We start from the raw sequence: 27,117 nt of genomic DNA, 5'->3' as shown, positions 1-27,117 counted from the left end.
CCGGAACTTTAGGGACGCTTCGCTACAATAAGGCCTTCACTAAAAGAAGTAAACAATGGGTGATCAAACCAGTGTTTGAGGATATGCAATATGAGTTTATTGAGAAACTTATTGTTGACGTCCTAGATAGGCACATAAATGGAGTTGTGAACGAACCTGTGCAGGGGACAACTGCATTGCCACCCAACATTGCATCTGTTCCATGTCCACCTAAAGAAGAACTCATTGAGAAATACACATCACGGTTTAAATGATTGTAATTTGATTGTCTGTTCTCTCAAGTCTCCTCATGTCGCAGGCCCATTAAATATGTGTATATAGCCAACCTTGTTCATTTGCGCATTAAATTAAACCAAACAGTAATATAAATCATTTTTCAATAAATATAGAATCTCTCCGTATTTATGGTTCTGTGTGGCTGCAAAGCACGCAGACAAAATGCAAAGATGGAGTGTAAATTTCAAGTCCTGTGAGAATGCCTTACACTGAATGTAGCTAACTTGGAATGTGTGCTCGTTCGAAGTGAAGGTCAGCTGCTTTGATTTTTTCTCGGGTGCCAGAATGGCCCACGACTCAGAATAAGGTTCTATTGTATTTTGACCTTGACAGGCCTGTACCACGTAAGAAACGATAATGAATATAATTTCAGAAACGAAAGCCATTTCATGTTCGTTCATTAGAAGAAATAACGTCGGCATAGAAGGAGTGGTATTTCGGGGCTGCCCTACGCACAGACGCAATGGAAAATGCAAATATAATGTAAGTAACTCTTTAGATGAGTTTATACCGCAATTTAATTACTATACAGTAGCTTTAAAGACGGGTTAAGTTGTACTTGTTCGTTCTATGTGGCATGTTGTTTTGTACCGCGCACTATCTTGGGGAGAACCGTCTACTTTTACGGAAGCACCTCAAAACCTTTGCTTCTGCTTTCTCTCTCCCTCTCCCCTGCTACAACTGGTCCACTGTCTGCGATCTCGGTCCTGGGCCCTTCCACTCTCCACCTGCACTCCCTGTCAACCCCTGCACTGGGGGACTGTCTCAGTATCCTACAGCCCCCCCTTGACGTTTAAAACCCAGTTGCACTGTCCTAGCTATGAAATAATTTCCCGACCGAATATATAAAATGAATAATTTTAATAAAGATCTGATGGTGAGACTAATTTCATTGTTTATGTTTTTCAAACAGGTACATCATGCATTACTGCATGTGTCACGAGTACCAGACACCGGCGGACGGTTTTTTTAACCGCCAGTTGCTTCTCCGCGTGAACAACGTTACCACCCTGACCATTTTATGGGACGATCGCCAAGTACAAGTATGCCCTTATGCGGTACTAACGGCTAGATGCAACATACAGACCGTTGTGGTGGCCTAGTGCCTCGTTGTTGGAACAGCCATGCGATTATCAGTGCGACCGAAGAGCTTATTTTATCGTAAACCAACACCCTGTTTTCTGCACACGAACATCGCTTGCCTCAAGACGAACTATTTTGGATCGAGAGCAAATAAAAATGAAAATCGCTGAATATTCTATAAACATTTGATGTCCAATAAATGTACTTTGCCAAATGTACAATCTTGCAGTTTGCTTTTAAACCACAGTTTGATATTCCGAATTGTGGCGCTGTATTGTGAGATGATCTAAGACCCTGTGTACAGCAAAGGAACATTGCGTGCCTCGAAACGAACTATTTTGGATCGAGAGCAAATAAAAAAGAAAATCGCTGAATATTCTCTAAACATTTGATGTCAAATAAATGTACTTTACCAAATTTACAATCTTGCGGTTTGATTTAAAAGTACAGTTTCATATTGCAAATTGTGGCGCGCTGTGTTGTGAGCTGATCTGTGTTGGTTTCCGGGTTCTGTGTGGAGTCGCGTAGAAGACGCCTGGGCGCGTTTGCCTACGCAGCACAGTCACGTCACGGATAGAGGCGGGGAATATGAATGTTTTGATAAAGTCTGTTTCAGGGGCGGGGGATTTGATTTAGTGCCGCAAAAGCAGGTGAGCCAGGGCGATGCGGCAAGTGATAGGATTATCATAAAATGGCGGCTGATTTCGAGTGCGTTAATGGACGAAAAGTCGGGTAAGGTCCATAGGAAAGTTTTCTACGATCTACCGAGTTATGCTTAAAAACACATGGCCGAACCGTAGGGACAATAAAAAAAAAGTCCCGGAACTCTCCTTTAAGTCTGACAACACCCACTTCTTGCAGATCCTGAAGGTCCTAGAAAGTGTGAAAATGGCAGATGGTGTGCAATGAAAGACGCAATATCATAGCGTAACAGGACATTGCAGAGTGTGGGGCAGTACTCTGGACGGTCCAAGCAACTTCAGTGGCTGGGAGCAATAGGGGAGAAGATTTAATGTTGGTTCTACCACAGTTTGTCTGCTATACTAGAATCTCTGGTGCACTGACTGGCTGGTCAGACTAGTTTGCCTGTCAAATCAAGTGTTACGAGACTGGTGGAGGGTCAGTGCAGCAATAATGCAATTCTATGCGACAGTATTGGAGCCACCAGCAGAGGAGCACCAGGGTACACCAATGTGTCCCTACACTTATTAAAACTGTCCTATTGTAAGGGTGTAAACATAATCACTTATAAGCACTCCAATTTTTGTATTTGAAGTCAGGGTGATATTATATTATTTGCCCGGTATCACACCACTTAAGCAAAACAGCAAAGCAGGGATTTTAACCTACTCTGCATTTTCAAAGGGTGCTTTCTTGTGTTGCTCGCTTTAACGGTCACAGATTTGCAAGGTAACTGGTAGTCTTTCAGTTGTAAATTCACCATTATACATAAGAAAGGCTATGCTGCTGATGACAAAAGAAAAGTGTAGTCGAGTGAATTATGGCCAGGGACACAGCCTGTGTGTCTCAGGGTGGGTGTGACTGGGAAACGGGCAGTGCTTCATCTTCGAAACAAAAATGCACCCAGAAGCAGGTTCCTGATCCTTTGAACTGTTAAACGCATGGAAGCCTCTCCCCATAGCCATCATTCGGGTGGTGGGGTGTATGTCTTCAGCCCGGTCAGCTCAATGACTTTGCGCGCCTGGTGCATGAACCTGCATAGTGCGGGGGACAGAGACTGAAAGTAATGGTGGTGGATTAAGATGTCTTTTCATTCACTGTTTCTTTTAGTGTTTGTAGTACAGCTGTAATAGACAGTGATGGGAGAGTGGGTGAAGTGGAGAAAAGACAGGAACGAGGTAAGGGCTTTGTACTGCACTGCGGAGATACGGGGTCAATGGGTAGCATGGGGGTGGCCCAGCAGGGAACATACCTGCACGACTTTGTACATTTCAACCTCTGATGGATACATTTTTAAGCGGATGTCTCATTTTATGTAAACATTATTTCGGTGTGGCCATTATTGTAAGCTGAACGCAAAGCAAGTTTGTGCCTTACAAATTCCAATGCTGTGTAAAATGATCCGTGTTAGGTTCAGGGTCACGTGGGGTTTCTCAATTGCATAGGCCAGTACCTCGGCTCTTAAGCAGTGCAGGGCCAAATGCATGGCATAAACAGTTCAGAAGACATAAAAACATTAGCAGGGGGTCCAATTGTGTCTCACAAAGTGAGATCAGAAGAGCAAGTCACAGCAATGCAATGCCGCCCTCTTTTAGTAAGCGGTGCCATGTCTGGCCCTAAGGAATACAGTTACTTGAACACCAGTAGAAGGTGGTTTCCCTCTTGCTACACAGAAAGGATATGCCTGGAAATTCGCTGCTAGGGAGGAAGTGCTGAAGCCCATTACATCTAGTAATATTGTTAAGCTACTACCCATTTTCTCACACGACGCCACTCTTTGAGCATACGCACTTGCTTTACAAAGTGTGCAGAACCTGCAAGTGATGTTCTGCACAACCCTGGTTACCCCGTTTTTAGCTCGCATTTGGAATTTCTGCAATGCGCATTTTGTGGATTTGGTTCCTTTTAAAAAGTTGGGCTTTACGTACCACCAGGCAAAGTGGTGTGCCCTTGAAAGGCAGGCATAGCCAATCATTGTACACCTGACAAAGGACAAGGCAAGAGCTCATGAACTCTTCTGCTTAAAGAAATGCCGAAAAAAAGAAGCCTTCGTGAGGTCACCTGTTTGCAGTCACTATTTGACATTTTCATGCAGCTTGCTTTTATGCATGTTCATATTAAATCGGAAGTTCAAAACAAATACGTTTTTAGCCGTCACCCCGTCATCGTGGCAAAGAAATGGACAGCTTCATAAAAATAGTATTATGTATATATTTTTTTATTACCTTTAAATACTGTCAAATATTGAGCTTTGGGTGCTTGATTCTACAATCTCTCACTTCAAAACATGTTTTATTGGTTTTACAGTTAGTTATATACATTAACAGTATTTTCAATATAACCTCCCCCCCCCCCTCAACATTAACAGTATTTTCAATATAACCTCCCCCCCCCCCCCCCCCCCAACTCCCTCTTCTCTCCCCCCTCGGTGGTGTGGAGTAGTTCTTCCGTTCTGTATGGTGAAAGTTGCATGATGTCCAGGATTCCGATGTGTGAGCACCACTCAGCATATAATCACTTTGTACATAGGCAATAATGTGATTCCACAGTCCTTCTGAAAGGCTTCGGGTGAACCTTGGAGTTTGTAGGTCATCCACTCAAGTGAGATAAATGTCCAACATTTTGCAGCCAGTCATAGGTTGTGGGCAGGGATTTTTGTTTCCAGTGTTGCGCTATCGTTAGCCATGCCACTATTATCAGGAACATTACTCCCCTCTGTTGTGGTTTTGCGAGGGTCTTCTGACCCGGTTCCCACATTCCCACCATCCATACTTAGTCCTGTATTTGGTCTGTTCTCTGCGTCATTTTGCTCACTTGGGATTTCACCCCACCCACCCCCCAGAACTGCTGATGGCTTGGGCAGCTCCACCATTTATGTTTCCAGTCTCCTTTCGTGGGGCATCCTCGCCAGCATTTGTCACTGGTGGATGGGTACATTGCGTGGAGTCTTTCCGGGTTGTAATGCCATTGCAGAAAAACATTCTGCAACATTCCTCTTACTTGTATCAAGCGCATTAGCTTGGGGATTATGCGCCATACATATTCCCATCATTGCCTTGTGATGGGTTCGCCCAGCTTTCTTTCCCATCGTTTCATATAGTTCCATTGCATTTCTTCTCCTAGGTCGTTCAAGAGTTTGTAGAGGTTGGAGACTCTCTTTTTGGAGCCTGTGTCTGTTGTCATGAATTTCTCAAATGGTGTACGTTGTCTTGTGGCTGCTTCTTTGTTGAGGGAGGAAGTAATCCAATGTTTTACGTTGAGTGTATTGCTATTCCTCTTTGGTCCTTATCCCCAGTGAATGTTCGCATTCTTGGTATGACATTATAGATTTCCCCCTATACATGTCGCCTATCTTGCAGCATCCTGCTTGTATCCATTTATTATATTTGTTCCATTCCATCCCCGACTGAAGTCTGGGTTCCCGGATATCGGGGTGAAGGGAGATGGATATGTCACCAGGGAGCCTCTTTTGACCGCTGAGTCCCAGGCCTCAATCCCCACCCCACTAACCCGCTTATCTTGGTGTTGGGGTGTTTATGGCGTTTGTTTAACCATAGTAGGTTAGAGAGGGGGGAGCCCGCCAGGGCCCTTTCTGGCCCAGATGTGTTGGGAGGAGTGCGCTACCCATTCTTTTATCACTCTCAATTGTGCTGCCTCGTAGTATCTACGGAATTGGGGGGAGAGCTTGTCCTCCTTGGTGTTTGAGCTGTTAGGGTCGACATCGCAATTCTGGGGGGTTTGTGTTTCCATATAAAGGCACTCACCATTTTGTTCAGTGTCCTAAAGAACGATTTTGGGATCTTCACTGGTAGTGTTTGAAAGTAGTAAAGTAGTTTCGGTAGGATAGACATTTTGATAACTGTCAGTCTTCCCCACCACGAGATGTTGAGGGGGTTCCATTTTGTTAGGTTGGCTTTTAGTTTGGTTAAGAGAGTCGGTTAATTGGTGTTATATAGGTATGTGATCCCATTTGGGGCATTCTTCAAGTGGGTTGTTCGGGCCAATCCTTTGACCATTAAGGGGTCCTACATTAGGTTTAGTATTTCTATTTCTAATTTTTGTTTGTTTATCTTTAAACCGGAGATGGAGCCAAAGTGATGCAGTTTGTTTATCAGTTCAGGGAGTAAGCGTGCTGGGGTTGTCTGTTGTCAATGTTATCAGCAGGTCATCCGCAAATGCCATTGTTTTGTGCACTTCCCCTCTCATCGTTATCCCGTTCACCTGTTCAGTTTCCCAAATCCGTATCAGGAGTGGTTCCAGAAAGATGGCGTACAATAAGGGTGAGAGTGGGCATCCTTGTTTGGTGCCTCTAGTCAGGGGTACTTGTTTTGGTAGTGTTCCATTCAGGCAAATTCGTAGCAAGGGTGTGATGTAGTTAGCTTTGATCATTTGTAGGTATTTCTCTCCGAATCCCAAGCTTTCCATGGCGTTAAAGAGTTGCATCCACTCTACTCAGTCATATGCTTTCTCTGCATCTCGGGACACGATGATAGCTGGGATGTGGGTTTGTTCTACTTTTTCGATTAGATGGTTCACCCTGCGGGTGTTGTCTGCTGTTTGCCTTGTGGGTATGAAACCGGATTGGTGCACCAGATTTTATATATATTTTTGCGTCCAAATTAATCCGGGTGATTGGTTGGTATGATCCTGGGAGTGTTGGGTCCTTTCCCAGTTTGGGGACTATCACCAGTTTTGCCTCATTCATGGAGGATATTATGTTCCCATTGCTCCTGAAGCTATTAAACAGGTTTGTTAATTTTGGGGCTAGAACCTCTTGGTATTTCTTGTAGATGGCATCTGGGTATCCGTCCGGGCCCGGGGCTCTGTTACTGGGGAGTTGTTTGATGGCATTGCAGACCCTCTCAACTTGTATGTCCCTTTCTAGAATCAGTTTGTCTGTATTTGAGATCTGGGGGAGAGTGATTCTCTCTAGGTATTCCTTCTGTTTGTCTTCCCTTGGTTCATCTGATTTACATAGGGCCTGGTAGTAGTCTCGCATTATTTCCCCCATTTCCTGGTTAGATGTTCTGGTTTGTCCTTTTTTGTCTTTAAGCTGTAAAATTGTTGCCCTCTGCCCTTTTTCGTACAGCTGTCTGGCCAGTAGTTTGTCCGCTTTGTTGGTGCTAATGTAATATTTATGTTTCAGATTTAGGAGCACCATTTCCACTATTTGCTCTGCATCACACCCAATTGGCCTTGTATATGTTTCAGGGCTTGTTTTGTTTTCCTGCTGGGGATGTTCGTTATTTCGTTTAGCAGTTCCTGTATCTCCTCTCAAGTTCTTCCTCCCATTTGTTGTTTTTGTCTCTTTGTGCTTTTATGGCTATTAGGTCACCCCATAGTACTGCTTTGAAAGTGTCCCAAATGGTGTTCTGTGGGGTTATTTTCGGTGAAATATTGATCGATCTTGGCTTTAATTGTTTCCACTACTAGGTTGTCTTCTAGTAAATCTGTTGGGAATTTCTATGTCCCGATCCCTCCCGGTATCTTGTTTATGGTAAATGTCGCAGTTATCGGGGCATGGTCCGAAAGGGCGATGGGTCCCAGTTCTATATTGCCCACCTTTGCCTCCACTAAACCTGTGGAGGCCCAGATGTAATCTATTCGCGATTGGGAGTTATGAACATGTGAGAAGTGGGTGAAGCCTTGCGTTTCCCCTCTCTTGGTGCGCCATAGGTCCTGGAGCGATGTTTCAAATGTTTTTATCAGGGCTTTTGAGGGAGCGTTTGTCCCCGATTGTACCTTAGCGCTTCCATCTAGTCTGGGGGCCCATGCTAAATTGAGGTCTCCCCCTAATATGATATGATTTCTCCTTTGGCAAACCCCTCCAGTGTCATCAGGGCCCCTTTTGTGAAACTGTCCTGTCCTGTGTTGAGGGCATAGATCGAGGCTAGTGTCCGTTGTTTACCTCCTTTATCTATGTTGAGGAATAGGTAGCGTTCGTCCATGTCTGCAAGAAAATTCTGGATGCGTGCATTTAGCCCGTCTTGTAGGGCTATTAAGACTCCTGCTCTCTTTTCCCCCGCGTTCACTTGCTATACTTGTGATGACTCATTTTAACCTGGTTCCTGTCTGCCTTCTTAATATGCGTTTCTTGGTACATTAGAATGTCAGCTCTCATTCTCCCCGCCTGTCGTTCTAATTTCTTCCTCTTAATTGGTGTGTTCCCCCCCCGGACATTATATGTCAGGATTTATATTGGTTTTGCACTTTTGCTAGCCATATCCTGTTGTCTTTGTACTTGTGTCCATGTGTGCCCACCACCTGTTCGTTCTCTCCTCATCCTCTCTTACTCTCCTCCATCCTATGTTCTTTTTCCACACCCGATACCCCCCATGCTCCCCACTCCCCTGTCCCTTCCCCAACTTCCCTTCCACCCCTGAGAAGGGGCTATGTTCCTAGATGCACATGGACGAAATGTCCGATGCGCCTGGCCCCCAAACGACCTCAAGTTAAACTGGTGGGGGTTCCCAAACCCCACTTGGAATTCAAACATCGCCCTACCCCTTTCTCCCCCTGGGCCGCGATTTGTGCAATTCCAAGTAGGCCCCACCCCTTTGATATGTTGTGGTTGTTCCTTAATCTCCCTTGTGGAGCGTCAGCATATTGTTTAGTTTTCATTCTCTCCTACCTCCTTGGTTTTTTTTCCCTACTGTTTTCCAGCCCTCCAGTTTCCCCGGACCTTTTGCTCGTCCCTGTGATTGGTCCTGGTTGCTGTTGTCTTCCTGTTGTACGTATAGAATGTTTCCCCCCTCCTCATGTTGTGATCCTGTTTTGTCTCTCCTCCCATATAAATAGTAGTACGAACGGGAACGTCCATTTGCATCTCACTTGGTTGGTCGTTAGATGTTAGACAATGGGCCCCATTCTTCATCTTTTTTGGAGTGTTGCCTGTGCAAGGTCCTGATATAATTGTACTTCTAGTCCATTTACTCTCAGTGGGCCCGCTGTTCTTGCTTTGTGCAGGATTTGCTCTTTTTGGGCATATGATGTAATTGTGACCAACAAGTCCCTTGGTCGAGCCTCTGGTTCGGATGATCTTCTTGGGCCCACTCGGTGCAATTTGTTCGACCCGGACTTGGGTTTCCTTGTTCTCAGTTAGGACTTTCAGGAAGAGTTGGAGGAACGTTCTGTCAAATTTTTGTTTTCCACCGACTCCGAAAGGTTCTTGGTTCTGATGTTGGATCTTCTTGATCTGTTTTCTAAATCCTCGCATTAAAGTCTCAAATTACTGGAGAGGCGGGATATATGCTCTTGTACCTTGTCTGATTTTTGGCTGTCTTCTACTTGTTGCACCACTTTTTCCAGGGTGTCTGTTCTCTCATCTGGTTTCGACAGGTCTACCTTCACTTCCTGTAGAGATTGCTTGATGTCCTCTTTCATTGTTTTAAATTGCTCCTGGAAGGAGAGTAGGAATTGGTTCTGGAATTCTTTAAAGCAATTTTGCATGTCTTCTTTGGTCATAGTATTCTCCCCGATTTCCTGTTGTTCTTGTGTGGGGGTTTCACGACTGGACTCCTCCTGTCTAAGTGTCACCGCTGAGTCATCTGAGTTACAAAGCTGTTTTAGGTTTGAGTGTTTCCCTTGGGGGGATGGTTGTGCTGGGGTTGTAGTTTTTAGTCTGGACTTTGACATCAATGGTGCTGTTGCAGTGTTTGAGTGCCACTTTGCGTATTGACGGGCCAATTGTGGTATCCCACTGCGCGTTAGTTCTTTTGGCCTGGTCCTGCCCTTTGCGTTTTTCAAGGGGGTATGGCAATGGTATATGGCTGATTGGTTCACCATTTACGCTTGGTGAGTTGCGAGTGAGGGGGTTCCCTCGTGGTTATCTCCCCTTCAGACTCATTCACTGGTGGTTCTGTGTGGAGCTAATTCCTCCCACTTCCTTTTATTGCAGCTCTCTCCTGTATTTAGTTCCCCCACTCAAGGTGGAGGCTTATTGCTTGTATGTTGGGGGTGTCGGGGGGAGCGTCTGTGACGCTGTGGAGGAGTGGGTTCTACGTTGCGCTTGTGGTTTCTGGCATGGGTTGTACCCCTTAGTAGTTGTGGGTGCTATCTTGTCATTTGCCCCCACTGCATTCTTTTTCTTGGCCTTTAGTTAGTGTGGGGATACGCTTATATGCAGCAAAGTCCTCACTTTTCCCTCCTGCGTCGCTCTGATGGCTTCTGCCGTGCTTCTGTTCAGCCCGTTGTCAGGTTCGCCTCAGTTTCCGCTCCGTGCTACGGCTCGCCTTTGTTGTAGATCCTGTTGTTGCAGGGCCTTCTAATGGTTATCCCCTATGTCGGTGTGCGTTTTGCTGTTAAATGGAGCTCCATGGAGGTGGCGGTTGGTGTGGAATCACTTTATTGTTCAGCTTCTTTATGCAGCCCAGCAGGGAGACACCTACACACATCCTCTTCTGCCAGCCGCCATCATGGAATGACTACCCTCAACTTCTGGGCGGGTTATAAACTAGATAGTGGACCAGGTGGCTTGCGCACATGTTGAGCAAATAAATCAGAAATAGGGCCAGCCTGAACCATGCAAGTTCAATTCAGGAATGGCAGACACAGCTCTTCATTCTTCCAAGGTCAATACATTGAATTTAATTGGGTAAAAAAACAATTACCACAGCCAGAATTTCTACATCAGTTCCAAGAGGGAGGAATCTGACATGAAGCGCTGTATAAGAACATGACATTAAATACCTCTTCTCGCATGATCTGTTCCTTATATCTCTCCTTCACACATATTCCCGGCCACCAAAATTGGGAAGACATCCACTGTATAGGGACAAGCATCTAGCCAACCAATATGTTTTTTCCAAACCTCTTCAGACTGACATATGATACGATATTTTATTAACAGCGCATCCATACACAAGTGTTTCAAGGCGGGATGAGGCATGGGAGGGGAACAAGGGGTGGACAAGACAAGGATCTTACTAGGCCCAGTGACATTGAGATTGCGAAGTGCAGGGGAGAGGGAAGGGGAAAAGTGCTGAGGGAAAGGGAGTAGGAGCGAAGGGCAGGACATAGGATATAAACAAGAAACAGGAAGTGCGGCCAGCAATTGGTAGTGCAAGGTTGAGTGCAAAACAGCAAGTGGCAGTGCAGATAGGCGGACTGTAGGGTTACAGATACAGCCCCAAGTGCAGGGTTGCCAGGAGGCATTGCATGAGTGCAGCTGGGAGGGCAGGGATCTGGGCCCGTGGTTCAGAGGGTAGCCAGGTAACCAGTGCAGTATCAGACAGGAGATCAGCAGGGAAGGGGGATAGAGAAGGCAGAAGCACAGTGGAAGATCTTGAGCTACTTCTGGAACCACAGATGGTTCTGGCCAAGTTTACGAGAGACAGGGAGGATGTTCCAGAGGGAGGCGTCAACAGAAGAGAGAGATCTGCCCTAGCTCGTTGCTTGGAAAAGCGCCCGACCCTCAAGGAGTTGGAGGTGGAGGAGCAAAGGGCTCGAAAAGGAAGATATTTCAGAAGAGAAAGCTGGAGATATTTTGGTCCCAGGCACCAAAAGGCCTTGTGGGCAATGCAAAGGGTCTTGAATGTGATCCTTGGAGCCAATGGAGGGATTTCAGTGCTGAAGAGATACGATCCCTGGGCTTGAGGCCAAGGACAAATCTCGCAGTCCTGTCCTAGATGAGTTGCAGAGGACGGAGAGTAGAGACAGGCAGATTCAAAAAGAGTCTATTACAGTATTCAAGCCTAGAGAGAACCAGAGCTCTAGAAACAGTGAGCTTCTGGGGGAAGGAGAGGAAATGAAGAATACCTCTGAGGAGGTGCAGCTGGTCGTTTGACTTCTTAGAGACATCAGAGATTTGAGGAGAGAGGGAGAGTGTGGAGTCGAAGATGTCATTAGCCTCGCAGGTGGAAGCAGGAGTAGGGGCAAGGGAGGCCGTGCAGACAATGAGGAGAAAGAAGGGTGCAGGCGTGCACCCCTTGCTGGCATTCAGGCACAGATCATTGGCGGCGCAACATTCTTGGATAGCAGAGAGACAATCCGGGATGAGGGAAGGAGAAGAGGCAGAAGTGGGGAGAATGAAAGCAAGCTGGCCGTCATCCGCATAGGACTGGAAATTGGCACAGAAGGTGGCAATGCGGTGGGCGAGAAGTGCCAGGTATTGTTGAACAACCAGGGATAGTGGTTAGACCCCTGGGGAATACTGCAGGTGGAAAGAAATAGAGGAGAGGAAGTACCCAATTTGGACCTGGTATGGTCGGTCAGAGAGGAAAGAAGTTAACCAGGCCAGAGCCTGATCAGTGATACCCAGATCATCACGGAGCCGATTGAGCAGGATGGCATGGTTAACCATGTCAAAGGCAGAAGAGAGATCAAGTAAGATGAGATTAGAGTCAAGGTTAGAGAGCAGGTTTTCATGAATGTTCAGGAGAGCAGTTTCCGTGCTTCTGGCTGCTCTGAAGCCAGACTGAAGGTCATGGAGACAGCTAACAGAATCAGTTTGAAGATTAAGCTGGGAAATGGCCAGATTTTCCAAGAGTTTGCCAAGGAAAGGAGTGATGGAGATCGGCCGATAATTAGCCGGATGGGAGGGGTCAGCTGAGGGCTTCTTGAGAAGAGGGTGTACAAGAGTGCTTCAGGAGGCAGGGGAAGGTATTGAGGCAAAGGAGCGGTTGCAGAAGTCAGCAAAGGCTGGGGCGAGGGTGTCAATGTGGTCGTGGATGGTTTTGGAAGAACAGGGAAGAACTTGTTTAGATGAGGTTTACATAGATCGGACTTCGCTAGAAACCTCATCAGGGGAGAAGAGAGGAAAGGCAGAGAAGGTATGGAGGGCTGGAGAGAGATGAGAGCGTGGGGGGAGAAGCAGGAGAAGTTGAGAGGGTGGAGAGGATGTCCTAAGTTTTAGAGAATTAAGAAGCCAGAGCCGTACAGAGGGCCTGGGAAGGGACAGGTGAGGTAGAGACTGCGGCAGGATTGGCCAGCTCCTTGCAGATTTTAAAGAGTTCGGCCGAGTTGTTAGATGCTGCAGAAATGCGGGCTTGGATGTGAGCTCTCTTCTTAGTGAGGACAGAGAGTTGGTATTGCCTTTGGAGCAGGCGACAGGCCAGTTTGTCAGAGGGTGTACAAGATGCCAACCACTTCCTCTCAGCTATCCTACAGTGGCGTTTAAGGGTGTCGAGGTCCGAGTCATACCAGGAGTTGGCCTTGATTTTAGGCTTCAGCGGATCCTCATAACAGGGGCAAGTAAATCGAGAGTATCAGTGATAGCAGAGTGGAGCATGGAAAAGGCTGTGTCAGAGTGTGTGTCAGACAGAGGTACAGAAGGGGAGAGAAAGATGTGGCAAGAGCCTCAGCTGACACACGCTTCATGGGTCAAATGACTGACAAGGTGGGTGGCAGTGTGGGGGTAGGTTTGGCCTGAGGGGTAGAGAGAGATGAGAGGAGAGGAGAAAGTGGTCACTCTAGATTTTTAAGTAAGAACCGACATAAACGTATGTGGTATTTTGTCTCTCTTGATGACATTGTTACAGACACTGCAACCTTAATTAGAGATTACTTCTGCTCTTAAAAATATCTCTCAAATGTTGTTTTTGTCAAGTAGGAGGAATTGAGGCTAGGAGGGAGGAAAAGAGGTCAGCCCACTAGGAGAGGAAGGAGGTGGTCATACCAGGTGGCCGGTAGATAGTAGCCACTGTGAGAGAGTGGCTAGGAGAGAGAGAGAGGGCTTTCAGACCAGGCATTCAAAGGAGTAGGTCTGCACAGGAATGATAGAGGCAAGAATCCACTGCAGGAAGATCAAGGCTACACCCTGACTAGAACGGTTGGATCTGGGCGTGGAGCGGATCTTGTAGCCATCAGGAAGGAGAGTGTCCAAAGCTTGTGCCAGAGCTGGCTGTGAACCGTGTCTCGGTAAGACCAAGGACATCTAGGTCGAGTTCTTCCAGGAGATGGGAGATGTCAGAGGAGTGTTTGACAGCTGAGCGAGAGTTAAGAGTGGTGAGGTGAAGAAGGTTGCCATCCTTGAAATACTTCCGGGGAGGGGTACACATCAGAGGTACTCCAGGCAGAGGTGTAGAAGGAGCCCGACGGAGGGCAAAGGAGGTAGGAGGAGAGGGCAAGGTAGTCAAGGAGGAGGAAGAGGGTGCCAAAGTAGAGGCAGAGGGAGGAGGCAAGGGAGCTGAAGGACGTAGAGAAGGGACAGAAGGAGAGGAAAGGAAATTGATAGGCATGGAAAGCATCGATCAAAGAGGAGGAGGTTGGCCTGAGGGTGTTGGACCAAGACAGTGTCATTGAGGTAAACATTGATGATGACCTTAAAGGAGAGGAAGGAAGCCAGGAGGGCCTCCTACCGGGTACCACCATTAATGGAAGAGGAAGATTAAGGAGAGAGCACAGAGACCATTTGAGGAGTCTATAGGTCAGGTGAAGGAACAACAAAGAAGAAGTCAGTGAGGGTTTGTCGGGAGGAAGCGCCGGTGTAGGGATCAGCTATGGGGAGGCCTGGGTTGGAGACCAGGATATCCTTTTTGAACTTCTTCCTACCAGACTTTGTGAGAATGGTAGGATAGTCAATAGAGAAACAGTTGGAGAAGATAGGAGGAACGGAGAGCACCATTGGAGATGTGGAAGAAGGGGTAGAGGAGAAAAGGTGGGTGGGGAATGGAGGAAGAAAGGAACGTGGAGATGGTGTGGGGACAGTAGGGGAAAACACGGGGGGTGTAAGCAGAAGAGATGGAGCAATACAGGAGCAGCAGGACAGAGGAAAACACAGTACAGTCACTGGGCACAGCAAAATTCAAAATTAACAGGGCAGATGAAACACAGTCAGCCACTGGGCACAGAAAAATCCACAAATAGCTGGTGGGAGAGAGAAGAAGTCCAAGTGAGAGAGAATGAAGGTGGGAGAGTCAGAGAGGAGGAAGTGATGATGCAATGTCACAATGTTCTCAGTGGGCACTGAGAGAGCGCAGGGGCATATCGCTACCAAATGATCAAGTGGGATGTGGGGCAGACGCCCCAGGCCCGAACAGGAAGAGGACAGGGAGCAGACAGGGCCTTTGATAGGCTGGCCCAGCTCCTGCCTCACGGTCCACCGATAGGCCAGAAATGGAATCAGGCAGCCAATCGGTGAAGCCGGGAGGCCTAGTCCCAGAGGAGGGACAGAACAAATGTGCAGGCGGCCATTTTGGAAGGCCCAGGCACAACAGCAAAAAGGTGAGCGGGATGTTTAAAATAATAAAACTGAGCCAAGCGGAATTGTAGCCAGGAAGAACCTCGCAAGGTGATGCTTAAGAGCTGGTTATTGTAATAAGTCATGTTACTTGGACCTATATATCACACAAACTAGCAAATGATATATATGAATTAGTAAAAAAAGGTGAATGTTCAAATTCCCAGTTGTGGAATATGTGGAATATGTTACCTCGCATCACACCTATCAGGAAATGGAGTCTGGAAGGGCTGCCTGCGAGAGGGAATTTTGTGGGCTTACAATCTGCAGGAGGGCCGTCTGTGCAGGAGTTTGCATGTCTTGTAGTTAGTTGGAATATATTGCTACTTTAATATTATGTATTAGTGGATTTCATAATAGTTGATTATTTAAACTGCTACAAGGTTTTTGTATGCAGATTTGGTCAATGGTGGTGGATTGAGCATTCTCAGTTTGTACATTTGTTACAAGTTTATACAGTATTTTTGCAGCTAGGCAGATTTCACAGCGTCATATCGTCTTATCTGCTTCATGAAAGCAGAGTGTTGCTGCAAATGTGCACTTCTGCAGCTTACCTGCGGAAGGTTCCACTGCGATTGAGAGCCATCCGGTGTATGGAAGAAGGTTTGTCCTTGCCTATCTTTGGACATGATCCACTAAAATAGAAGAGAAACAACATTTCTTGTTTGATTAAGGCATGCTTAAAGATTGCTGTAGCTACTTGGCTGTTCTTCTCTGAGAACTGAATGTGTGTAAATACTCAAATGTCTGCAAACCCTGGCATACAGACCAGAAGCTCTCCTAGTATTCCATAAACGGCAGCTAATCGATCATGGATTATCACTGTGAAGGCATCATGAAGCAAGACACAGACAACAGATTCAAAGTTCACAATAAAATGGTTTATTAAATGAAATGTCAGGATGGTAGAAGGCCTATCTTGCCCTGTGCTAAGGTGGGATTTCCCTACCTGAATGAAACTAAGGAACTAAGTCAAAGAATTCAACTTAAAAGTTAGTCTGTGTCCAAAACCTATACTTGCCCTCACAACTAAAGCTAAACAATGTGTAGGGATGCCAATAATGAAAAGAAATGGTGATCAATACATAGTTCTGAGCGTCTTCCAGCTCTTCGCTTTATCTTCAGCTCCCCTTCCCTAAATTCAAAATGTTCCACAAAAAAAGTCTCAAGAGTTGCCTTGTTCAAAACTCCTTAGGGTTCCCTTCCCAAAGGTTGAAGTAGCACATTCAAACAAAAAGGGTCTTGAGGCCCGGTATATTGTAGTTCGTTAAGTCTCAGGTACCCATCCACCCCGCCCTCCCTACCCACCCCCCCCCCTTAGACTTCAACGTAGCAAAGTTCAACTTAACTCTGGGTCAACCTGAAACTGTATCTGGCTTGCATCACAAGCTCACTTGCAGCGCTTCTCCTTGGTTGGTTTCACAATGTCTTTGTCTTTCACAATGCAGGGCTCACTGGTCTAGGCACAGTTGTCAGACCACACGGTCCACCAATTACAGGTTGCGCAACCAGGGCCCCTAGGTTCTTTATCCAACACAGGTTCCTCTGCATTTGCTCCTGTGTACACATTTCTATCGATTTAGTTCCCCTGTCGGCCTCTTGACTTTATGTGCAGTTTTATACTCTTCTGGCTTTCCCTAGTTAGCCTCCTGGCTTTGCTCTAACATATTACACAACTCTTGTAAGTCTTTGGCCTTGCTACACTGTATCCGTTCATAAGATTCACTTTATGGTGGTCTTGCTCATGCCCCACCTTTGGTTGCACTCGTTTACACTTGCTGTTTCTCCCATAAATTGCTTTCATATGGCTATTTTCCATTTAAGCTTTCATTAGTTATTTGCTTTGCCTGTAAAGTTGCATTTCTGTGCAGTATTCAACATGTTTTAAATGTAGACTTTCAGTCAATTCGGTATTTAATATGCATAGTTAAGCACTCTTTAAACTTTCATTCAGTTTGGTATTCAATATGCAAGTTTAGCGCTGTTTGAAACTTCCATTCAGTTCATACATAGATCATCTTGGTTTGAAGCTTTCATTCATACCGTGCTTCATTATTCATGCGCAGCCTGCCCGGAGCACCCGGCATCCGAGTTGCTTTTCCCAAAACACTCAGGTCTTCGGGGTCTGGCCCCAACAGCTCTTGTGGCTTCCTTTTGCTTCCCAGGATGACTCTCCGACCTCTGCAAGCCCTGCTCGCACACCAGTCAGAATTCTGCTTACGCTGGCAACTTTGTTGCTTCTGGGTGGGTGCAGACAGTGTCCTCTGTCTCCCTTGCTTGTTCACAGCCCCAGCTGCTCAATCACCATCACAGAGGTTCCCACACCTTGGGATCTCGGCCAGCGTCTTGGCTCCTCTTCAGGTCCCACGACGGATGCCTACTCACGGAAAGGGTCCCCTAGTCTTGCCTACACATGCCTCCTTGTTGCTCTCTTCTCTGCTCCACTGGTCTCCCTTTATACACCTGAAACCCTTTGACAGGCTGCAGGTGTGGATGCCTAATTAGGCTTGCCTGACCATAGTTAAAGGGACATGCCTGACCCTCACAGTACTGTGCAGGCATCTTCCTCGTCGCAGTACTAAAGTGGTGAAATGAAGGTGTAGTGTTCATTACTCCTAGTCACCTCTTCCTCGTCTCAGTACACTCAAATGTCAAATACGGGGAAATAAAGGGGAACTGCTTTATAGTAACCCATAAAGGTCGAGGGACGGTTAGGTTAGTCTTCATTAGGAAAAGGGGGGGGGGGGTACCATGTCTCGCCTGTGGGTACCCCACTCCTCTTCATCCTTTTCCTGGTGTTTTAGAGGGGTAATATCCCAAGGCACATCCCAGGTCAGTGGGGCAGGGATAGCAATAGCCCATAACTGCCTCTCGGATCTAGGGTGCTCCCTGAAACGCAGAATACTGTGTCTCACTGAGAATATCTCGTCCCCAATCCCTAAGAACCTTCCACCCAGGTGATCCTCCCTCGCTTTTCCACCCCAAGGGTCAGGATCCAAGAGCGATGGCCTTTCCCTGGCCACCCGAGAGGAGGACCAAGGGGGAGTAGATGCGAGGACACCCTCAGGTTTCTCACACCACCCTCTAAATAGAAATCCAAGCATCAATGCCACAAACCACCTAAAATCATACAAGTGTACAAGGATACAATAAATGTACCCTGACCCCTCACCCCAAACACGTCTGGTTCCTCACCAATATTCTGCCCTTCGGTGGACAACCTTCACTCCCCCTCCGCAGTCTCTTCCAGAACCATGACCCTGCAGCCACTAAAATGTCAGGTGCGCTAGACAAGACCACATAATAATTCAGTGGGTGAAAGGTATGTGAGCAGTCTCCATAGACTTTCGTAACCCACTTAGTGAAACTATGGGCTCCTCCGATGAGTAGCTGGCTTTCTCAAGAAATGATGCATCATTGAACTGCTGAGCAGAGAGGCATCCATGCACCCTTGCATATACATGAATTAGATCATGCTGCAACGTCCAAGACAGAACTAAGGGGACTACAAATCCCTGAGCTGCTCGTACGCTCTTAAGAGTGAACAAGGTCTATGCAGCTGCAGGACTATACATGCACTGTTGGCCCTCCGGGGATCTTCACTGCTTTACCTCGGCCCCCTACCCCACCCCCTTGGCTGAAGACTGGAATGAAGCAGCTGACTGTGGTACTGCGACGCAGCCATGCAAGGCTGAAGGGAGGGCGCAGCAGCATAGAAGGAGTAGAGACACATGGAACAAGGCACTGTTTGCAGCACTAATAAATATTATTGTAGGCGTTTTTATGGTCCATGAAGTTGATGTTGCATTGAACAATCCATTTTTGTTTAGTTGTACAGTCTATGTTTTGACAACCTTAATGTTTGAGATTTTGCCAATTTATTATTATTATTATTATTACCATTTATTGTTAATGCATTTAAGCAGATCTAAAAAAAAACATGTGGACCAACAACAAAGGGCTATTTGGAATACGAAAAAATAAACTAAACTGTCTCTGCATGCTCAATAATAGATGTTAGAACCCTGCATCATTCACTCAGTCAGTTGGGCGGCAGTAACATGTCCTTGTTGTATGCCAAGTTGTGCATATTTGTAATGCAGCGTCTGAGATCCCTCGATACCCATGAATGAGAGCAGATCAGGGTGAATTTCCATCTAGATTAAAGTCTACAATCTATGTGGAACTGATCCCCAAACCATCTGTTGTAAGCAATCCCAGACGGTCTCCACCTGAAGGAGACCAGCGGACAGTCAGAGAAAGTAGAGATGGGAGGATTATTCCTTGACTTATTGTATCAGTCAATTTAAGAAGGCACCCAAGTCACATATATTTCCTTTGTCCGGACATAGTGGAGCTGGGTCTGCAGTCATGCCCTAGACTACATCTAAAGATGGGATCCAGGAGAGGGCACAAAAGAGAAGTCAGGCAGCCTGCTGAAAGTATATGTGTAGGCATATTGTTGAAAGACGTGAGGGGATGCCCCGCTGGCCCTCCACACATCTTCACCTCCTCCCTCTCCACCCCTACCCTCCTATGCCTTGAATCTCTGTGAAACAGAACTAGACAGTACCGAGACGAGGAGGATCTCTAGTGAGTTACAAGATCAGAACTCGATCCGTACTGGGACGAGGAGGCAGCGAGGAGCAATACTGAGTACCTACCAGAACCACGTTGCGCATTCCAGAGGTTCTCAAGAGCCGATTGGAAGAAGCTGTGTTAAAAACAAAGGACTTGACAAGGTGTCAAGCCTACCCTGGAGGAACCGCGAGACAGAGTTCACTTCGAGAAGAAGGCAGGCAGACCAGGGAGGGGTCCGGGTGTGCAGCGACAGCATGAGGAACTGCAGGGAAGACGCTCTTGGCACCCCCGAAGGTCGCGAGTCACATAGCAGTGGTCCTAGGTTGACAAGGAGGACACATGCACGTGGGACTTGTTGTCCTACCAAAGAAGACAGAGGAAGCACCACCGCAGGCGCACAGGACATGTTAGGAACATTGTGGACCATGAAATAAGGTACGATGATGAGCAGGAAAGCACCAGGGGCCCAGTAAAGCGGAAGAGACAGTGGGAGCAGGCAGATAAGCCTAAAGTGCCACATGAATGTGTCTGGGACCCGCATCCATGTTAAAAGAATACAACTTGGAAAAACTGTGAACCAAATTTGGTGGGATATCGCTGGCAACCCGCTGTGCGAGTATGGTACCTGCACCCATTTAAAGTGAGCTGTGAGAGTGATTTACAAGAAATACAGAATTTGGCAGGCGAGTAAACCAAGCTATTCTTTTTCGTTGCAGTATCTGGTGGGCGGAACTAGGTCTGCCAACCAGGGTCCCAGAGACATAAAAGGAAGCCTGGGAAAGGCCCAACAAGGGAACAGGAGTTTTCCCCAACAATTGTTTGAACTTTGCAAAGAACCTGATCAAGGCTGGGGAAGGGAGAGATTAGAAGATTTCAGAACTGTCTTTTCCCAGGGGAAGAGAGCCAACCCTTTTGGGTTAGAAAGGTCCTCTTTTAATTTGAGTTTAAATTTAGAATGTGAGTGACCGAGTTAGGATTGGGCATTGGGACTTTTGCTTTGGACATTCTAACACTAGTTGTTTCATTTGAGGCAGGGATACTCCACTTTGGCTGAGAAGGGGTTTTCTTTTCCTTTTTGCACTTGAATCAAAGTTTCTAATAATCACCATGACCCCTCTGTGTCAGAGTCCTACTTCTGCACCCTCACAGCTCCCTTACTTCACTGCTTTAACCCAATTTACAGATTTGCTCCTAAAGATGTTAGGGTGCAGATGGGACAGCCTACAGAGTGGGGACAGCCGCCCATTAGAATCGGCTTTGTCGCTAGAAGGGCTCTCACCGGTGGTGATGCTCAAATACACTCTTGGGGAAGTTCTTCCAGAGCAAAAAATACAAGCATTGGCAATACCAAGAGTTGGCTTTGGTGTAGACATGGAAAGGTATGCGTCAAGCACTGCTGTAAAGGTACTAACTGGACATTAATGTTAGCATCTTAAAATGGTGCACACACCTGAGCATATGATAACAGTGGCTGTCGAATGCCTATCCAATAACTATACACAACTGGAAACTGTTGGCCTAGCTAATGCGTGTTTTTAACAGGACTTTAGTAAAGGACAGGCATACTGCTTATAAATCATGTGGCTGAAGGCAAACGTGGTTAAGACATTTCTATTACACCAATAGCAGTTTACAGCACCAATTAAACCATTAGCTCTCAGAACATTGCTTTGAAAAAACCCTGGCAGGCATTTGAGTGTAAAGTTTGATTTTATGGCTTGATAAAGCTAGCTCAGCGAGATCTCAGGAGGGAGTGGTTTGGGCGGAGAGGGGCAGCAAGTGGGTGGGAATGGCCATGTGGATCTTGCACCCACAGGCTGTCAATGGGTGTGTAAATAACCAAACAACACCTGCAATCATTGTGTCTCCCCTCATATGCCATCTCTCCCTAGCTGTACTCCAGTGCTTTGTTGTGGCTTATTAACAAAACAATTGCTAATGTGGATTGTTGCATTAGTATCATGCACACATCCAGACCTATGAGTGTATGCAGTAATCTCAGTCAGGATACCCAAGACATCTGCTGATTTTAGTAAGCGACAGACTGGCAGCTCAAGTCCAAATAAGCTGACCCTAATTAAATCTTCTCATATTGGCCCTGAGTCTTCAGCGCCTAGAAACCAGAGCTACAACTCACTGATGATAGCCAATGAGGCAGCATGTATGGGGTTGCGTGTGGTCTCGTGCAGAACGGTTGTGACTTAACAGTTTGGCTGTACTGCTCCTTTTGCGGTGGTTCCATTCCGGATTTGCATCAGGGATGCCATTTGGGGGTCGAAGCTACGACCTCTGTGGCCTCCCTTGCTACCCCAAAAAAGGGCTCCGTTTCTGGAGTGGCTGGCTTTCTTGTTCAGGCCTCTTAAAAAAGAAAAGGGGTAGTTCCACAAGTGTAACACTTTGAGCAGTGACCCTAAATAAAAAAACGGATGGGAATAACAAATAATTTGTCTTTCTGGAATTCTAGACAATAATGGCTCAGACTCATTAAAGGTTTATTTCAGGCACAATTCAGGGGGTGGGCCACTGATTTAGTATGTTCTTAAACACCTCAACTCAGCCTTTCATCCTTCCGAGGTCCACAATTGAGTACCACCACAGGTTGGGTTATATTGTATGTATATTTCTTCTATATAAAAGCACTTGAGTGTAAGTGCTATATAATAACACAATATCATTTGGCATTGGACGTCTGTTTGCATTCAGTGTTATTTGGTCATATGGGCCTATACACACTGATATTAATGATACATATGGTGATGCATTCTTGTATGAAATATATATCACAGTGATATCGTAACCATATTTTTCATAGTGTACTTAGGGACAATGCTATGTGATGCCAGTTCCCGTTTTGTCATGGGTGAAAGGTTGCATTCCATCGCTCCCTGTGATTTCACTTCGGGGTGGGGTCAAATGACTTCACTTCCTGTGATGTCATCAGAGGTCAATGGCCATGCGATGTCACTCCCCTACCCCAGGCATTTTGGTGAAATGATGTCCCTGATTTGCATATGGTTTTTCTCTTTTTGTAATTCGTGGCATGGTGAACTATAGTGGTCTGGAGGGGTTGCCAGAGCAATAGCAGAGGTTATAATTCATTTAAAAAATTCAAGCCATCAACCTTCAGTTATGTTAACATCCGAGCAGGATAACCAGGCCAAGTAAGGATGGAAAACAGGGGCAGGTAAACAAAATATGTGCTTCACCTGTGAGTATTCTATTCTCTATTCTCTCTGTAAAGGTAGACCAATTCTGGCTATCTCTAGGTAGACCTATTTTCCTTCATACTGCAGTACACTCTAGTGAGGGACCTCTACAATGTCTATAATCAACCACTGTGCTTCCTCTGCACTCTTGCTACTGCCATCATGTCCTGACAACAGGATACAGTTGCTCCTGAACACACAGTATATCATCTTCGTAGCCATGCTGTTTTTGACACTCTGCGGGCCACATGCAGTGTGTTACCATGATGTTATTGGAAATATAGTCCGAGTTGGCCATATTCTTTGGCGTGGCTGAGCAGCTTCCGATTCCTCTGGAACACTGACTTTCCTGATTTGAGAGCTTTCTTCTAAAGATATGTTTGGTCCACACCCTTCGTGAGCAATGAAGATGCATTTGGGAAGGCTGTGATGTTCTGTGCACGTTATGGCCTACAAAGTGCCAGCCAAAGCAGTATGCATTGTGCATATATATATATATATATATATATATATATATATATATATATATATATATATATATATATATATATATATATATCAGTTGTGTACTGGAGGCCAGCAAGAAGCGGTCTAGTCCTTTTTGGATCAATCATGGTGTTGGGAACTTTAATACCCAGAAGTTTTGTGCAAATGGAGTCAGCTGTGGAAGTAGGGCTGCGGACTGCCTGACGAAAGCAGACTCCTCCGGGAAAGGGGAGTGGCAAGAGGAGCACTCGAGACCTTTTGAGGAATGCAGAATGTATGCAGCGGGAAGCGAAGCTGAAAGACACTGGAGACCGGGGAGAGACCACGAGTGGAAACCCATCATGACCAGGCGAAGCAAACGCATGAGCTCCGGGCTGCTGGAGAAGCATCGCTGGGTGAGCGAAGCCACAGAGAGCTGCTGGGAGGCTGAACGAGGTGCTCTATGAGCAAGAGCAGGATCGCGGAGGCAGGAGGCCTCGGGAAGACGCTGTAATCTCCGACCAGCGAGTCAACCACGCAGGGGGGGTAACGCCGAGTTGGCAGGTGAGCATGCTGAATGAAAGCAAGTATTTCATTGAATACCGAACCAAATGAAAATGAGAATAAGCATGTGTAAATACTGATCTGGGTGAAAGCAAGTTTGTGAAACCTATGGATACAAGGAACTGTATGATATGAGAACATAAGTATTGGCAAGTGCCACAAGAAGCATTGATGAACAAGCATTGGAAGAGCCAAGAGGATTCAACAAGTTGTATGAGAAGAGAAAACAAGCACTGGCAAGAGCCACAAGAGACATTGATGAACAAACATTGTCATGGGTCAGGAAACTACAAGAAAGTGCAGCAACTGCATGGTTGCCAACTACGCCACGATACAACATCAAAAGGGTGTAATGCGCGAGTAAATCAAGCCCCACTGTCAAGCTGAGACAGTGGCAACATGTTGGTGAACAGGAAGCAAGTGAGGCGTACCAGTTGCGTGACCTGTAATGGGTGGACTGGGTGGTCTGACAACTGCGCCTAGACCGAGTACCCCCCTTTCTATGAAAAGGCCAGTGAAAACGCACACAGAAACAAGCTTGTGTTTTGATAGCTTGTTCTACCTGAAATCAAAGAACTGACCTGAAAATATGAACTGGTGAACACTAACCATATCAGAAGAGCTGGTAGGTGTCCCAAGGATTGAAAACTGAAAGACTTTGGGAAGGGAACCCCTGTTTTTGTTAACTGTTTTGAACTTGTGGAAGGGAAACCGGGTTACAAGCCAAGAACTGGAAGAAGCTCTGAACTTCAATACTACTTATTTTGGTGCCAACATCCCTACACATTATATACCTTTAGTTGTGAAGGCAAGTATAGGTGATTGACACAGACAGACATTTACTTTGGACTTCCTGACACAGGCTATTCTTAGGTAATCCCACCTTAGCATAGGGCAAGTTCGTTTTTTTTTCAACCTGCATTTTTAGTTAGTAAACGTCAAGAAACCAAACTTGGATCTGTTGTCTGTGTCTGCTTCCTGATTGCTTTTACAGGGGTTATGTTATAGGGATACCGTGTTCTCCCAATATGGTCATCACTGGTCCCAAAGGGGGTTTCCCTACCAGGAGATCCACCCGCTGATTATCACCCCTAGGGGGACTACCGGGTAGCGGCCTCAAATGCCAGGCCTCATGGGAAGGGGCTCCCGCTTCGGAAGCAGTGATGACATTTTGGGATTCGTCAGAGAATATGAAGAGAAGGAGATGTACACTCATGGAGCCCGCCCCCTGACCTCTGTCATATTGGAAGAGCAGCAAGAAAGCACTGTGCAGGACACCTGGTTTTGTCCCATTAACGCATCGAAGATATGAAAGACATTATGCACTTAGACAACCATACCAAATGTACCCTCGAACTGAAGTGTTAGAAGGAAATCCGGAGACACTATCGGACATGGAAGAACTATACGTGAAGTCTGATAGGTGTAAAGTGACGTCATAAAGAGAAGACACAATGACATACTGAAATGACATGCAAATACTGCAAGAATGAAGATGTAACTGAAGCAAGACAGTAAATTAACATATGGGTATAAAGAAATCACATATGCTGAGAAAATAAGTAAGAAGAAATGCAGTAATTTATATATGCAGAAATGCATGGCAGGTAAGAAATATAGAAGCTTGCTACAGTAGAAAATAGAACACGGGTAAAGCAGGCATTATGAAAAGACGGACATCCGTTTCGTGTAACAGTAAGCTAAAACCCCCAAAGAGAAAGGCTCAGGATTCAGGATGCTGCAGTAAGAAGTAATTGCAAGGCACAAAAGGAGTCGAAGAGGATAAGCCATGTTATGCAAGACATATTTCTCTTTGTCCGGTAATGCTGCATTACCTCCTCCGTGGGAGCTGCTGAAGACTACAGTCCCTCTACGACTGCTCTGTGCCCTACTGATATCATTTTCCACTAAGAGTCAGGTCAGCCTGGGGGAGGGGAATTGGAGAAAATAAGACACAGGAGCCCTTCTTGCTTCACTGCTGGGTTCCCTGTTAATGAATTACATGAATGTTATTACATGTGCCTTGTTTACACCAAAACACCCCTGCTTCCCTTCCTTGGTTACCTGTGTATCCTCTGCAGAAGCTTAGAGGATTTAAATCAGCTGTACAAAATGCAAGGTGCTCATAGTATGCATTGAAGTCCAGGTTTGAACTCTTTACCTGTCTCTTTCTTTTCAAAACTTTCCTTCTTGGTAATTTATTGAATATGTTGGCGCTGCCTTCAGCAAAACAACCTTCCTCAACTTCTTGTACAGATTATCTTTTTTCTCTATGCATGCCTTGGATTCAAATGCTGTGCAGAAAACAAATATTTCTTTTATACTGAAAGTCCTTTTACACCTTTAACTCAAGGATTGTTCAACACCACCAAAACATCTATTAATTCGAAAATGTTTTCTTTAAATGTGGTCTTTCCTTTTTTCTGGAACTGCTCGAAAACGCATCTAAAAAGACTACAACTAACCTAATGTCAAATAAAATGGCTGCTGGAGCCTTACAAAGAGCAGCAAGCTCCGGAAGACTTTGGCGCTACAAAACGTGGAGCTTGATTAACTCTGTGGGATCCCGCTTCTTTAACAAGATCAGGTAAGCATAAAATTGTAGTTATTTTCTTTGGGTCCTGTTCTGAGCTTTTCTATTGCGAGCCGCTTAGTAAACACAACACCTAGTGGCGAGTGACGTCTCTTCTGTAGATGTTAGCCTTACAACTTATACCTACTGGGAGTTTGCCGTGCCTAATCGTTGAGAAACCAGCCCCCTCGCAAAATGTTGCCATTGCCATGTAACTTTTTCCTCGACTTCTCCACTGCTGAGTTTGAATTAGCCCCTTTCTAAGTGAACTTAGGAATCATCTCGGACCAAATCAACTCGCAAGCCCCCAGTCCTTGTTCAATGCCCACAATGTGAGATGCATTTCATTGAGCAGTTGCCCGCTCGTTCCCACCTAGATTAATTATTACTATGTCAGGGGGGGGGGGAACTTCTTCCTTGATCAATCTCCCTATCGTTCTCTCCAGTTCATCCCATTTCATTCCTTCCCTACCAAACCAAAGGATGCCGATCTAACTCAAGGCCCTCTTTCT

At 46.0% G+C, this 27,117-nt stretch overlaps 1 protein-coding gene across 9 annotated transcripts in view; it reads right to left on the bottom strand.

The window, feature by feature from the left end:
• The window catches only part of ARHGAP27 (Rho GTPase activating protein 27), a 785,924-nt gene that overhangs the window by 137,182 nt on the left and 621,625 nt on the right, over positions 1-27,117 (bottom strand). For 7 of the 9 annotated variants that reach the window (XM_069634066.1, XM_069634072.1, XM_069634069.1 and 4 more), the window contains one exon: positions 15,772-15,852. The exons of the other annotated variants lie outside the window; for them this stretch is intronic. In XM_069634066.1, the coding sequence (XP_069490167.1) occupies positions 15,772-15,852 (81 nt within the window). The remainder of the gene's footprint in view (positions 1-15,771; positions 15,853-27,117) is intronic. 9 annotated transcript variants of the gene reach the window in all.

The sequence above is a fragment of the Ambystoma mexicanum genome, chromosome 13 (assembly GCF_040938575.1).
Source record: "Ambystoma mexicanum isolate Mex_15411 chromosome 13, UKY_AmexF1_1, whole genome shotgun sequence".
Classification (NCBI taxonomy): domain Eukaryota; kingdom Metazoa; phylum Chordata; class Amphibia; order Caudata; family Ambystomatidae; genus Ambystoma; species Ambystoma mexicanum.
This window is presented reverse-complemented; position numbering and strand designations above follow the sequence as displayed.